At 38.8% G+C, this 16,848-nt stretch overlaps 1 protein-coding gene across 1 annotated transcript in view; it reads left to right on the top strand.

Annotated features, from left to right (window-relative positions):
* The window catches only part of tacr1a (tachykinin receptor 1a), a 32,388-nt gene that overhangs the window by 905 nt on the left and 14,635 nt on the right, over positions 1-16,848 (top strand). Inside the window, exon 2 of the mRNA XM_018669678.2 lies at positions 11,369-11,563. Coding sequence (XP_018525194.1) covers positions 11,369-11,563 — 195 coding nt within the window. The remainder of the gene's footprint in view (positions 1-11,368; positions 11,564-16,848) is intronic.

Below are 16,848 nucleotides of genomic sequence, written 5' to 3'. Positions count from 1 at the left end.
ACACGACGAATGTCAAAATCACCGGCACCAAGCTCTGAAAAATATTCTTAAACCGTTGGTCCATCCAGTCTAACCATCACATTTGCTATACAATTAATGTTAAGGAATTAAAGAATTTCTGAAAATCAGTCGTCGATTGGTCTTTTTTAAATTTATTTATTTATTGCCATTTTCTCTAAAACATTAAGTAGAAATAAATGTAACAGAGATGCGAAATTCAAACCAAAGTTAAGTATGATGTGTGATGCCCACTCCTGAAGTGTTATAGTAATATTAAATTAATTAAAAATTCTGATAAATTATAGGATTTTGGTGAACCCTTACTTCACTAGAGGTGATGGAAAACAGGCTGTGATTTCACTTTGCTTTCTTGGTTGAAGATTATTGAGGGTGAGTGCTCTTTAAATGAAGAAAAAACATAAGAAACTTTTAATTCATTTGCTTCTTTGTAACTGTAAGTTAATGTAAAAGTGCAATCATATACTGTAGTAGTGGTAATGTGGTGCTCTAGCTCCTCTGTGATCATCAGAGGGTCCCTTGTTATTTCCATATGTTGAAGGAAGCTGTGTGAAGCTCAGTGAACAGAACAACCCACCAACACATTCACAGTTAAAGGTTCATTGCCCTCTTGAAAAGGAAAGATAAGAAGGAAGGAAGGAAAGAAAAGAAAAGAAATAGGTGTACATACTGTAGACTACAGCATCTTAGGTTGTATCTGCCCATATTGACTGAGCAGTAAACATGGGGTTTGGAAGATTTATATCTTTATATCTAAGGCTTCCCTTCCTCTCAGTGAACATGCATGTGTTCATGTGTAGGAGTCCTATTCATCAATGGAATGGCTCCTCATGACAATGAGGCTGAACTGAAATTAGAGGCATAAAAGCCCTGTGCTGTTGTGTGTGCATGTGTGTGTGCGTGTGTGCACGCATACGTCTGCATATATGTGTGTACTTGATTATGGGTATGTGACTGTATGTGGGTGTGTGCTGTTACTTGTCATATGTTTCAGCATGTGTGCTGGTCTCTATGTGTCTGTCCATGTGTAGTGTGGTGTGTGGTTGTGTATGCCTCTATGTATATTTGGGCAGTATGAATGTGTATTTGTATTTCTGTGTTTGTCTGTGTAACTCTCAGTGTGTGCATGTGAATATGTGTGTGTCTCTATTCTTCGTATTCTTCATACTGTATCTACACATAAAGCTGTATCCACCTGAAGCTCATCTCGTCTGGATCTGTCTTTTATATCTCTACATCTCAGGTGATAAATGCCTGTAATTCCTCTGCATTTTCTCCCTTTCAGAAAGAGTGCAATGAACTTAACCTTTTCTCATATCAGGTTAAACCTTTAGAGCTAGTGGAAGTAAGAATGAAATTAAGATGTCAACAGGCCACAGGTACCGTATGCACTCAGTCTGTTCAGTGCAAGTTTGCCATTCACCCCCAATTTGCCATTCAGGAGATGTACAAATTAGGTTATTCTCCCCTGAGTCCTGTCCATGCTACACAAAGACCTTATTAAAAACTCCACTGAGAAGGATTAAGTTAACACTGATGGCATTTTTTGGCCATGGCAGGAAAAGGGCTCTCTGTATTTTCGAAAGTGTAGAGAATGATGGGGGCAGAGTATAAGGAAGAGATTCACGTACTGTGACCCATCACTTGCAGCCATCTCTCACAGCAATTTAGGCAGCAGTTAATATTTCTCTTTTTAATTTGCATTCACCACTTCCTCTGCGAGCTGAAGAGCTCCCATTTGTCAGTAGGCATCAAATAAATTTTGGTAAATAGAGCAAATCTGCAGGATCTCTTCAGGGGGGATGGAGCACTGTGCTACAGCTGATAAGATTTTTTTTTTTTTTGTCTCAATCATTGTTGTGATCATTCCTGTGGTGCTCTTGCAGCGCACAAGCCATATATCACTCATACAGAGTGCTGATGCCAGTGTGTTGGGTCTGATGCTGACTATATTGATGTAATTGAGAAGAACCTATTTTTTTATAGAAATTAAATATGTACCTTGGCTCAGTCCACATTCATATGATTCCTTTATAAATTATTATTTTGTTTTATATATTTTATTTTTGGTATTCTGTTGATGAAATCAAAATGGTTCAAATACATATTAGCAAGTTATTGTGAGTTTTTCCACTTGGTGTAGTAAGCTGTGCAACAGTTCCACCTGGCAGTTTGCTGTGTAAGTATTTAGCAGCAACTAACCTATACATAAGAACTAGTTTGTGTTGTGCCTAAATACCACTTCACAGAGCTGTTAGCATGACTGTAGACTGTGTGTTCAGACAGAAAGCGAAATGGACGTTTGCCCACATAGCCAATGTACCAGCTGCACAGCTGTAAGCTAGATAGCAATGGACACACTGTTTGTGTCTGTGGGAGTGTGACTGTGTGACAGAAACTCTGGCTCTCTCTGTTATTTACCTTGAGTCTCTCTCCTTTTAACTTTAATCGCTGTAAAGCAGATTCATAAAGCCCAGGGGTACCTATGAATATTTTGCTCAAGTTGAAATATTTTCAGCTCACAGGGATATGTCTTTGCATCAGTTTGCACATAGCCACTGATATACACATGAATTAATTCTTTACAAGCTAAAACATGAATCGTGCTAAAACAAAGACATTTACAAATACAATGTGATTTATGAATAGCTGGTGCAACCACACCCAGGAGCTCTTCCTGTGTTTGTAGGTGAACTACTCTCCCCATGTGCAAGTATATACTTACCTGTATACAGAAAATATTGGTCCTGCAATAGACTGGTCACCTATTGACAATATTCCTCTGCCTTTTGTCAGATGCATCCAGGGCCATGGTCTAGCTCCCAGGAATTAGGGTGCATATAGAATGGATTGATAGATACTGTTAAGTATTGACAGTGTATGTGCTCAGTGAAGTGTGGAGGGTATGACTGAAATTCATAGTCTCATTTCTCTTCATTTAGTTCTGGTCTTGTGTGTGGCTGGCACTGATAGCTGTTCTTGGTCTTTCATGTGAATCACTGATGATCACTCTTTCTCACGTTCAGTCTTTAGCAATGCTTGAACTGATCAATTCATATTTTGCTCTGTGGAGACAGTTTGAAATTACAGACGCTGATCATTCAGAATGAGCTGGCTGGGAGGCATAAGTGTACGTTCTCAAGTGCTCATTTGTGTAAAGCAACTCTTGAGGAGGATGATTGGACAGGATGTGAGACATATATTCAAATTAGCACAATGTCATCTAATTTAATAACAGCAATGTTCGGACCAACTAAAAGTTACTTGATGAGAACGAGCTGACAGCACTGCTGCTCAGTACAACTAGAAGCCTCCTTATGTACCTTAACCTGTAAATGCACTGACTGCTTTCAAGGCTGACGTCATTGGGAGCAGGAGATTGGCATCCTGCAGTTTAATTGTAAGATTTGCATTAGTTTCTTAAAATGTAGCAACATTTCTGGATAAAACACAGACAAGATTTTGGTGTTCACAGCCATCACTGAGACTCTGCTATGACAGAGAAAAGTGACCCCTAAATGAAAATGAGCCAAAAAATATAGTAATGATAAGATAAATATAAAATTGTAGCTCCTCTTTGAAGATATGTTTGTGAAGTTTACATGTCAGCAGCATTACTGGTGGCGCCTGTTATTTGTCATTTTGAGGACACTTTGGTGGAGCTAAACTGTGTAAAATGTACACAGCATACAACTACTGACACTTGCCTGATTTTACAGAGGCTTGTTTTAATGAATGCCCTTTATTGTCATTATACTAAAAGTACAACGAGATTGGAGAGCTTCTCCTTTACAGTGCAAACATAAAACTATACAGAAACAAAATATATATATATATATATAGAAAAGATATACAAAAACAGTTCAACTCTATATACAATGAGGTATAGATACAATGAGGTATAGCAAAAAAGACAGCACCAGTGAAACACTAAAAGCAGCACAGAAGCTACAGAAAGCAGCACCACACAGAGCCTGACAACCTGCTATGTAGAAGTCTGCTCAGTATGACAGCAGAGAAAAAAATCCTCAACAAATGATCAAAAAAGCTTAGCCCCAAACTTTTATTCATACTTACTCTTAATAATCTTTAAGATTTTGATGAAACCAGACAAACTTTTTGACACAATTTCTGGTCTGTATTTCTTTCTGAAATATTACATTTACTCAGTTTAGTTATGTCAACTGGTCCCACACAAATGATTTGGATGAACGAGAAAAGGAGCATAAACTGAACTAATTAAATGCTACATCAAACAGTTATGTCATGTTTACTTAACACACTTACACCCACTGAGCATCAAACACCCATACACCTGCTCATTCATGCAATTATCCCATCAGCCAATCACGTGGCAGCAGTGCAATACATAAAATCATAGAGATAGTCAGAAGCTTTAGTTAATATCACACAAAACATCAGAAAGGTAGTGTAATGGTGTTTGTAATGTTTTCTTGACACACTTTGGGTCCCTTTATATCAATCAGCCATTGTTTGAATGTCACAGCCTCTCTGAGTATTGTTGCTGACCCATGTGCATCCCTTTTTTCTAGTCAGTAGGCTGAAAAAGTGGTTTCTATTATTTTTGTTCATGACATCTAATTCAGATTTGACATTGAGGCCAAAACTATTTATTATGAAATATATCGCAAAAGCAAAGATAAAAAGAAAAAAAATCATCATTAATCAACATCAAACATGGTCACCTTGTGTTGTGTAATGTAGTTTGTCTTGTTTCCTGCTTTGGTAATAATCTTGTGACCTCTTAGATTTGCGTTGCACCCCCTCCTAGGGGTCCTGAGTCTCAGGTCGGGAACTGTGGGCAAAAATCAGAAAATCTCATTCTCTGTTCCACCTTTAAAGAAATGCATTCTGTTTTGTAATCCCTGCAGCATGCTGAGTGTCACAGATTGATTAAATAAATTGTCAAGATTGCTCACAGGTAGATTTCTCCTTTAAGGGCACTTCAGCAGGAGTTGTTTAGAGAATAAAAAGTGCTACTCATTCACCAAGAGAATGACAACCTGCGTGCTTTGTGGCCACCTGCCTGAATCTCTGACATCGGAGTTAGACACGCTGCCCTCACTGGCTGAGACTTGATGAGGTCAGCTGTAGTCTCCCAGTGCTGGACCATTTAGATCTACCTACTGAGCTGAACAGCACTGCCAGCTTGTCCCAATCAGACTGAGTCACAGCAGCAGATGACTTACCACACATCATCTCGACAACAGCTTATGGTGGCCTCCTCTTCAGCTTTCTCACCTTCATTCTTCCAATTTTCACTCCCTCCTCTCCCTCCTCCATTTGTTGTCCCCAGAGGGATTATCATGGGAAGTTATTGTGGCCTCTGCCATCCTTCTCTTCCTGGTACGTTCTGTGATTCATGTTCTGTGCATGAACGGGGTTAGAATGTGTTTTCTCACTACAAAAGGATTATGTAACATGACTCAAAGCGGGCAATAGTGTGACATAAATGTGACAAAGAAGAAAATGTGGACGGGTATATACATTTTCCTCAGCTTTTCAAATCATACCATGAAAATTTCTACTGAATGAAAATTTCCTTTGTTGCTTTGAGGCCTTTCTCATTTAACCCTGACCAAACTCTTTCCCAAACCACAAGCACATATATTTTTGGTTTGTTAATTTTATTTAAACGTTTAACATTTTTAACAGAAAGTTTGTCTTACAAACTGGAGATGCAGAGTTTGATGTAAGTGAGCAAGTAGGAGGCGAGTGGTCTTAAAACTTCAAATTTTTCAATTCATTTCAATTCAATTCAGTTTGATTTGTATAGCGCCCAATCAGAACCAAAGTTATCTCAAGGTTTTCATATAGAGCAGGTCTAGACCATACTCTTTATAATATTAGATTTACAGAGAGAGACCCAACAATTCTCACCATGAGCAGCACTAGGTGCAAGGAAAAACTTCCTTTTAAGAGGCAGAAACCTCGAGCAGAACCGGACTCAGGGTGGGCGGCCATCTGCCTATTTATTTTCAACATGGTCCTAAAAGACAGATATAAAATATGTAATGCTACCAGCTCTTCAGGCTGTACATAGGCACAACTGTGCCTTGAGCTATAACACCAACATGCTCAAAGTGACAATGCTAATGAGCAAATGTTAAATAGGTGCAATGTTCACTACATTCATCATCCTCCTTTGCCATGTTTGCATGCTACTATTTGCTGATTAGCACTAAACAAGAGAGTGACTGGCCCTATATTATTAATGTAATATATGTAACAGATGTCTAAGATTTCAGTTGTAATATTCATATTATTCTTCTCGAGATGTAATAGTGTGTCATGAGGATGAAATCTCAGAGATGCTTCAATAAATCCACTTCCATCAGAGTCAGTGTCAGACATTTAGATAATTTTGAGCAGCTGCCTGAGAGCCATGCCATCTCTGAGTGAACAAACAACACTCCAATCAACACTTGTCATTTCCTGTCAAGGAAAAAGCAACTCTAACTAGAGCCTGAAAAATGGCTGCAAGGTTAAATGTGCCATGCTTAAGGGCACTTGGCCAGCAGCTGGCATCATTAGATGTATTATCTTTCATGTGGTGCTCTTATTTTGTTTTATTTTGGCTTGTTACGTACAGTTGTAATAAAGTATGGTGGCCCTGTTTCATGTACCGCAACTCAAGAAAACAAAAGCAAACAGACAAAATACAAACAAATGAAGAAATACGTCACACAGACAACGGAAATTAGCTACAAATCAAATGTTTCCAGGGGACACACCTGGGACACATTATTTGTTTCCATGGTTTATAGAGCATGAAGTCACTGAGATGAAATATCTGTCAACCATATTCATTTTGTTTTGTTTTTGTTTGATATTATTGCAAATATTTGCTGCTAGCCTGGCAAGTTTTCCATCTTTTCATCATTACCATTATCAGTAGTAGTTGTTGTGGTAGAAGTAGTAGTATTTTCAGTCATTTACCAGCACACATACTATTTCTACCACTAGATCAGGCTGACCTGATCCTACTACCAAGAGCATTTCTATGTGTACACACACACAAAGGCTGCACACACAATCAGGGAAGAGGCGACGCTGTGGTGAGCAGGTGGATATTGGCTTTGCACAGGACGCAGGAGTCTGCTGGTTATTAATGAGACAGAGATGGCTGAAGGATGAACAATAATGGAAACAAGTGACAATCCTTCAAATTACCCTATATACACATGCACATGCACACAAACCCCAGGCTCTGCCACCTTCACCCAGCCTATCTCCTCCCAACTCTTGATGGTAGAATTACGTAACATTCTGCAAAACAACAGCAACCCCCTGAGAGGCCAATAAAGCAGAGGAAACAAATACGTGATCACATTACCACAGCACACATCGAAATGCAATTTGGAAATAAAGAAAGAAAAAATCACTGGCAGGCTTGAAGGTAGACAATTTCATCTGTCGTTTTAGCTTCTTCTTTCTTAATCACTTATTTCTCTTAAAGAAAGCTTTGTAGCAGCCTCATGGTGTTTATATTGAACCGTTGCATTGTCATGGCAGTTTAGGTGCTATTTGTGGATAATTGGAGATGTATTTCACCCATGCAATCTTGCACCGGCTGCACATGCTGCTTGCCACCTTGTGAGAGGTAGCCTATCGAGAGGAATCAGATATTGCCCACAGACAGATATTTGAAGTCCAAAGTCTCAAAGGTGTGCTTTCCAAGACGTCAAAACGAAAGGGAGGGGAACACAGGGAAGCAGAGCTCTCTACCGGCAAATCTATAAAAATGAAATACCTCTCAGCTGTAGTGGCTACAGTGGCTGTTGGGACATTAGAATGCAGAGACTGACTCTTTTGTGTGTATGAATAAAAGCAACATTTATATTGAGTTAAGCCGGCAGAGATAGAGTATAGATTATTCTCTTTTTGCAGGCAGAGGAGTTAATCAAACAGAACTGATGCACTCAAACTGAAACACATTTAAATTGGGTGAAAAATGAAATAGGGTTTGAATGTGTGCAGCAGACATTGGTCATAAAGCTCTTGCAAATAATTTTTAGCTTCTTTGTTACAGTAAGTTAAACTTTTAAAGACTGACTTTCAAATTCCAGCTGCTGCCCTGAGCGATTTATAACTGTTTTCATCTTTTCGTATGAAGCTGCATCTTAACTGCGCATCAAAGCCAGGAATCAAACCAGCAACCCTGTGACTACCTACAAAGCCACAGGAGGTAATGTAACAATAGCTCTATTAGAGTTGGGTTTTGATAGCTGGTTTCATTTTCTCCTTGTTCTTTTTAGGAAAGAGTACTGTGCAAAACATTCTAGTAACATTAGTAGGCTTTTTAGTCAGTGCTGACAATATTTATGATTACATCAGCTGATGCTGAAAATCATTTGTGAGGGGAACGAAACATCACTCCTTAACACCACTCTGACTGTTTGTTTGACATTTTGGGAAATTTGAGCTGCTGGGACCAGAACCTTCCCACAGGAGTCTCTGTTGGTTGCCTGGCAGAAAGAAACTGTCCAGCACGTAAGTCCTAATTCAGTGGTCTTATTTTTACTCTCTGGGTTTTGTACAGATCAAATAATCAATCTAAACAATATTAAGTAGTTATCTCTTGAGGAGTGTGGAGTGGACTTTCCTTTGAACAGAGTCTGTTACCTCATTTCCACTCTTTATGTCAAGCTGAACTAGTCAGCAGCTGATCACTGAAGCTTCATATTTACCTAACAGGCATGAGAGTGCTATCAAACCTCTCATCTAATCTGCAGTATTTGTGTCACCCATGATTGGTTAAAGGTCTAAACTGAATCTTTGAGTTTTAGTTATTTATAACCTGAATATGTTAATAGCCAAACATAAATCAATTTGATAACATATTTGAAAGGATTCATATTTGATAAGCAGATTGGCTCTGGATTTGGATTAGATAACATCCATTTCAATCAAATCCCAAACCTAGTTTCAATCAAAACATATTTTGCTAATGCAGAGTAGTTGTATATGACCATACTTTAGTAGGCAACAAGGTTATAATTCTGACTTTCCTTGAGCAACATTCTGAATCTGAATAAGCCCTCTTTAAATGACATAATATTCCACGTGAAGCCCTGTTGAGATTCTTCTATCAGTCATAAACAGCAGTCTTGAATAACGAGTGCACATGTTAATGACTTTCACTTCTGCTGTTCTCTGGTCTGATGTTTGGAATGCATTAAAGCTGACTACAGCATTTTCATGCCAGCATAGGTGATAATGATTTAGGCCATCAGGTGAGCAGACCGCTGTCCTCTGCAGGTGTGTGTTTGATTCTGACATCAACAGCCTGACTATGACTCACCTACATGAAGAAAAGCCACACGGCTGCCAGCACTGTTTGAAGCCGAGCCAAAGTAAAGCCGAAACTGTGATCTCCCATTTTCAGCAGACTGCTGGGAGTGTTTGATTTCAAAGGCCTCCTCTTGTCTCTGATATAATTAGGGGGGGACGTCCATTTAGCAGATTCATTTGGGTTATTAGTGGGATTAAGCTTTTAATTAGACCTCTTTGGCACTGGATGGCATTTCAGTCAAGAGCCTTGCTTAAAAGGCAGCCAAAAAATAATAACACTGATGTTAATGCTGTATAGTCATCCATGTACATTAATGTATAGTATACAGTATTTGTTTCCATATACAGACTGTATATACAATATGAAATGGACTGTATAATAATATTTGGGTTTTTAATAGAAAAAATGTGTCCCTGACAAATGATTTTACATAAAATCAGCGCTCCAGTGGGTTTACATAGCTTCCAGGTTATTGATTTGTTAGGAGGAACAAACAGTGTTTAAGGGGTTTAAATTAAAGTCAGTACAACTAAATTTCTGATGAACCTAAGTGAAAAAATCTTTGCAGTGGGCAGAACAAAACTGAGAAGAAGGATCAATGATTTTTCTCCTCACACCCTTAAGTATTTTTACTGAGAGCAAATGGATTCTGTCAGCAAAAGTGTTTTAAATCATTTTACTGATGAGACTCACTGTTAATGATATATGAGGTCATTTTATGTTATTTGTGCACTCCGTTGTCTCTCTGATTAGGAGCATGATTATAACAATGTGAAATGATTGCTCAAACGCCAAGGGGAATCATTTGACTAGAATTGACAGTTTGACTTTTGGAAAATCAAAGCTTACTGTGTGTTTTGACCTGTAAACTTCCAAAACGTTTCAGATGCTGCTGCGTGGGTGAGTATGTGTGAATATTCACATCCTGCAGGTTGTGTTTCAGTGTGCAGTTTGAGTTACCCTTCAGGAACTCTATTTTAAGTTTATGACTCTTGCACAAATGAGCATTTTTTACACTTTGCCTACATCACGGACCTGAATAACATGATCACACACTGACTCCTCCATCTGCGCAGCTCTTCATCTTCCTCTCCAGTCTTTAAACAATGAACAATCAAAAACACTTAAATACAAATCTTATTTATTAGATCGGAGATGATTTACAGTGTGACACAGTATGTGCCTGAAATGACAGTATAATCTTTGTTCTGGATAGATTACTGAGCAATGTCAGTATAAATGGGTTCACTAAACTCCTTATGCAGAAATATTGTTTAATGTTATTAAGTGTAAAGATAAGCTAAGACAAGGTATCGTTAAACTGTGAACACTGGCTACCAGCCATTATAGAGATACACTTGTATGATCAAAAACAAATTCTGTTTCTCCAATTATTCATGAAAAAAACGATATTCATAATACTTTAGAAGTCACTAGTCCTGGGCTTGCCATCACTTTCCAATAGTGACTCATTATAACGTCCAGACTGGCCTGAAGAAATAGTGCTACTCAGAGGATGAATTCTTACCCCATGTATTATAAATGCAATGATGGCTGAAGCTCGTAGCAAGCGACTGTCACCACCACCTGATCTTGGCAAGAAGCCATGTTTGGTGGCAGAGAAAACTCCCAAATAGCCACTTTAGGTGTTTATACATTTGCATATTTATTTATACAGTATAGCCTGATGCCAATACCATATATACTTAAACTCTTAACCACTTTAATTACTTAATTACTTAAAAATGGAAAAGATCATATGAATTTAAAGTTACCAATATTCAATGTTTAGGTGTCAAATCCTTGCAGTCAGTTGCAGCCTGAGGGGTCCAGCCCACAGATGTGAGCACATATCTTTTTCGCAATTCCAAGATACAATGTTTATTTAGTTAAGTGTTTCACTGACTCCTTACATCTATCTCTAATTGGGACATTGTAAGATACTGTAAAACTATTTTTCATGCCAAAAATGTTGGCTCACATTTCGAGTGTTTCTCAGCATTACTGAATCTTCTCCCCTTCACCCCTCTGCAGGTACATGGCTATTATCCACCCTCTGCAGCAGCGCATGTCATCCACAGAGACCAAAGTGGTGGTGGGTGTGATCTGGGTGCTTGCTCTGCTCCTGGCCTTCCCTCAGTACTTCTACTCCAACACGGAAATGCTCCCCGACCGGGTGGTGTGCTACATCGACTGGCCCGAATACACCCTGTGCGACTTAAAAAAGATGTGAGTCTCTGTGTGGAACAGCTATTCAAATAGTCAACAAGCGTTTTTAATTACTTTTGAATTGACAGCAAATGTGGGAGGATGCTGTTTGTATTCAGTGCAAATGAGAGAGCGCAGTGAAAAAACATGGAAGCTTTTTGTGCTTTGTGGTGAACAAATTGAAGGCACATCATAGGGGATTTTTCACCTTTGAAAGGCAAATGCTTCAAGTTGGACAGGGGAAAAAGACGATTAGATTTGATTGAGTTCTTACTCCACCATTGATTTTCCATTTGTAGTTCTAAGACATTTGTAAGACAATGTACATAAATCAATCATAAAAAGGATATGATTTGTAAGGCAATTTTATAGACTAAAAAGACATCAATAATCAGTTCAAACACACTTTTTATTTTTTATTTTAGTGTAGAGTTTTTTTAAATACAGATCACTGCTCTTCAGATCAAAGCTGAGAACAATGATTCCCACTTAGTTCAGCTTTTCACACTCATGTTAGATCACTAACATGTTTCCATGGCTTTTACCCTCATTTAGCAAGCTGTAAAAAAAAAAAAAAAAGATTTGAGCACTCAGGCAAACCTCCCATGAAAGACCACAGAATATGATTTACGTGAGTCTAATGTGAATAGAGACCTGTATGCCCACCAGACCTGTTTTAGCTGCTCCATCAAACCACAACAGGATGGTTGCAGTTTGTTTCGGGTAAAAGGAATGGCCCCATGTGTATCTGTGCTATTGATTCCAACTTCTCTAAAAGCCAGCAGTGAAAGAGCCTGTTCAATCATCCCCTTAAGAAGCCAAATAAAGACCTGATTTTATATTGTTAGTCCTTTGAATAGCAGCAAATTTGGAGTTCAACCAAAGGACTCCACTGAATGCAAATTTCTAAACTATAACCAAAATTCAGAGGATTTTACTCCAGAGATATACTGTGTTTTGTCTTATTCAGTCATGAAGGGTCAAAGTCTGATCTTCAACTGTATATTAAATAGGGATGCACCAATACCACATTTTTTCAATCCAATTACAAGTACTTACATTAGAGTACTTGTCGATACCGAGAACCAATATGAGTATTTATTAATGCCATTAGACTTTGTACATTTACTTGAAAACATGTTTTCATTCTCTGACTGTAAGAAATTGCTGTGACTGAACCTAACCCTCTTTGAACTCAGCGTTGTGTTGGTTTTTTAGATGTTTTATCAGATTGCTTGTGTTGAAAGTTCTCGCTTTCGTCCCTCCTCTTGACAACTTTGCATAGCATAATTTTCTATATACCCTCTCTAATGAGTCGTTTATCAGAAACATCTTAGTTAACACTAGTGCAGTACAATACTAAAATTGTATGTTCATAATAAACTGTATGCCTCAAAAGAAGAGATAGAGATTTTCAAGACAGAATCCAGACATCACAGAATGACATCTTTAAAGAACCTGATAATATGCAAATACTGTTGGAATATTGTTTCTCAGTATATGTGATGTGGACATTTCATTTTTCCACATCACACTGTGTAAGTCTCATATTGGACATATTGGATATTGTCTGGCTTCCAAACTAATGGTGATGTTACAAATCACGCTCGTTTGAAATTGATATTTAAGCTGAAACTTAAGCAGCTGAATGTGTAATCAACCCTCTAGTGTCAAACTCCGCACATACACCATTCTGCACAGTGAAGCTCAAACATCCAAGTGAAGGAACAATAAGCAAAACATATTTTTGGAGTGGAGGAGGACTTAAACCAAACCTCAAGCACTCTTTGCATATAATTGTAATCTCTCTGAGTGCTATAGAGGTTTGACAAGATGCTTGCCAGACATCACATAAATTATTGTGATGCAGCAGGGTATGAGAAGGTTACAACAAGTACTGAGAATGATTTTCAGGCACTGTAGGGACAGTCAGAGTTGACTAGTCACCTCTTCTCCAGATATCATCTTTCCTTGGGTTTCTAAAATAGAACCAAAGGCCTTTCATATCATTCCAGTGACTAAACATTAGTGTGAATCATTTTAACACTCTGTATTTATGCATTGCTTGTGCAGAGGAAATAGCAAAAACTGTCATTGCTGCCGAAGCGCACCAATTTCATCTCCCCTCACCCTATGATCTATATCAAAGAAAAGGCGAGGAAGTATATTGTTGTGCAAATGCTTGTGTTAATCTTCCCCTTGCACACATGAAACCTTGCTATGCTAGACAAACTTCTGAAGCTGCTTTAAAAAAAACAGGATGAATGCAGCATGCCTGGAAGTGATTTATTTAAACTTAACGCAACCTCAGTAACCTCCAGTTTCTTCCATTTGTCTTTTTGTAATCCCCCTGGCACAACAGACCAACACACAGATGAAGGCACAAACACAGGTACACTTCCACAAATGTGCACGGTAGTTCAGCGAAAACAGAAAAACTCCCACATAATGACGCACATATGCAGGCACTCAGACACACAGCAACACAGCTCTGATCACATCTCTGCTGATGGCAACCTCTCAGTTCATCAGCAACAGTGTTTACTCTGCTCGGCTGCCAGCCTGCTATTGCCTTTCCCTTCTACCCCCTCTGTCACATTTCTCTATGGAAATATAGTTTGTTATGAACAGCGCAATGGCAATTTCGTTGTTCATGATGGAATGCCTGCTGCACATATTACTTTTTTAATGAAACTCTAATCAGTGACACATAGGAGCTGAGTGAGAACGCAGTAGTCATTCAGCTCAGCTGCTAAAGCTGTAAATGACACGTCTGATTAAAGCTGACCCCAGGTCAGGTCCCACATGCCTTTCCTTGCAAGCATTTCTCCATTGTTGCCGTCACTGTCTGCATGCTGTCTAATGGCCAGTCTGCTGCCTTCCCACAGTCAGGTCGGTATCATAGGACAGTATTATTAAATGACAGTGTTTGTGAATGCACATTTACATAAAGAACCCCTCAACCCCACCACACACACCATACCCCCATGATACATTCTCTCTGAAAAGTCAATACACAAACAGTGAGCAGAGGAACAGAAACCCTCCTCTGCTCTCCCTTTACAGTACTATACGTCTCTATAATGGAGCCTGCAGCAGCAACCTCATTTCCACAATTTATTTGTATGTAAACTGATACTGAGAGTAATGACTTTGAAAATAACATGATCATGGCTGCCAAGTCACTTAAGGCCTGAGTGTTGTTACAGCTGAAGAGTCGCTGGGCTTTTTCAAAGCAGGAAGAGTTGCAAAACATTGCTATGTGGAAGGCAGCTCTTGTTAGTCAAGCATGTGAGACAGTGAGAAGGAGTAATAACACCCTCTTGGTTAATATTGCTTAATTCCACACCACACAATGCACATTTCAAGCCTGTAGAGCAACTAAGTGTAGTACTTAAGTACTGTACTTAAGCACAGTTTTGATGTACCTTGTACATGAGAATTTTCATTATATGATCTCATTATACTTTACTACATTCTAGAGGTGAATGTGATATGTTTCACTCCATTACATATATTGCAACTATAGTCACTGGTTAGATTAAGATTTTACATCATGATGATCTTATAAAACATAATGCATTGTTATATCAAACTACCCCAAAATATGTAAAGTTAAAATGTAGCTCAATTTGACAAAATTAAAATGATGCTCACATGTTATTGCACACATAATGATTTTCCAGATCAGATAACACTGACTGGTGCCATGAGTAAAATTTTAATTCAGCGTTCAGTATTTACACAGTATTTTACACCCCTGGTATGGGGTGTAACAGCAGACATCACAAAGGGTAAACCCCAAATCATGGTTTTTGTGTGGGCCAATGTGATGTCAATTTTGTTGTCTGCCCAAGTCCATGAAGAAACATCAGAACTGTTTATCTCAAGTGGAAAAAGCTCATCTAAGGTGGTGAATCATAGTTCCAACTGCAACATCACGTCGGTAGACCCAGATGATGACTCTTTCTTACAGGTTACAGCTGCACAGGGGAGGAGGCATTAATGGCTTGGATGGTGTCCCACAATACCTCGATCAGGCTTCTTGATTCTAGAGCCAGTTCTTACATGAGAACAGACTTTCTTCATTAAAAGTACCCAGCCTCATTCATGTTGCCACAAGGGGTTGGATGCTTTTAACGCTTCCTTTTGTAGTGTAAGAATCATCCAGAAAAGATCTGAGAAACATTCAGGTGGATGAAACTGAATAACTAAGTGACCAGGGTCACAATGTCCATGCAACTCAAACAGAGCGTCTGGAGAGGGGAGAATCTGCCAAAGCTTGTGCAACTGAAGTTTCAACACCGGGACACTATAGGTCCCTTGTTGAGTCAGTGCCATTATGTGTAGCAGTTGATCCAGTGGGGTTGTCGTTGACTGACTATAACCCCTAAGTCTTAATCTGTGCTCTCTACTCTAACCTTTTACCTTAACTCTAAAATAAGCCTTGATCTAAGTTCTAATTTTAACAGTAAGCCTACATCAAATTACCACATTATGACGGTGAGAAAGAATAAAATGTTCTCATTTTGGAGAATCTTCCTCATCTTTTTATCCTTGTGAGAATATTTGCTTCTTATAAGAAAAGAAATACAGGAACACATTACAAGTTAGACTAATATTACTCTGAGGAAAGAATGTGTGGATGCACATAGACACACACAGAGGAAACCACAGACCGAGCACACCTTGTCCTCTGTGATCTCTCTCCACTAAATTGGGTTTTGCACGACATGAGCCTGTGATTAGTGCCAGTAAGGCAGCGTGGAGCGAGGCGTCCTGTTACCTCCCGTATTCTTTTGCCTCTGCTGGCAGGCAGTGTCAAAAGAACAGCTGCACATCCTCCCAACACACACATTCATTAATTATGTATACTGATACAAACACCCACATGTTTAAATAAGTAAGTGTATGCATGATTTGATTATGCACATAAACATACATTCCTTTCACATAACCTACACATTAATGCTTCTGTAGAATAGATGTTGATAATGTTCATTTTATGATATGATATTATACTAGAGGGTGAGCTCAGCCATTGAGTGCATGTGTGCATTTTGCATTTGTATTCATGTTCACACTTGTACATTCACACACAAACACACCGACAGCCAGAAAATATAGACGTTTGAAGCGTGTTTGTCCACTGGGGGGAAGAGAAGAGGCAGCAGCACCAGGAATTAAATAATATGTTACTGCATATAATTTGTCAGAGTGTCTGTGGCCTCCATGGAGTGTGGTTTTGTTGATTCAGCTTGTATGACAGCCAGGTGACATAGTACAGCTTCTATTCCCTAAAGCGT

This window comes from Lates calcarifer, linkage group LG13 (genome assembly GCF_001640805.2).
Source record: "Lates calcarifer isolate ASB-BC8 linkage group LG13, TLL_Latcal_v3, whole genome shotgun sequence".
Classification (NCBI taxonomy): Eukaryota; Metazoa; Chordata; class Actinopteri; family Centropomidae; genus Lates; species Lates calcarifer.
This window is presented reverse-complemented; position numbering and strand designations above follow the sequence as displayed.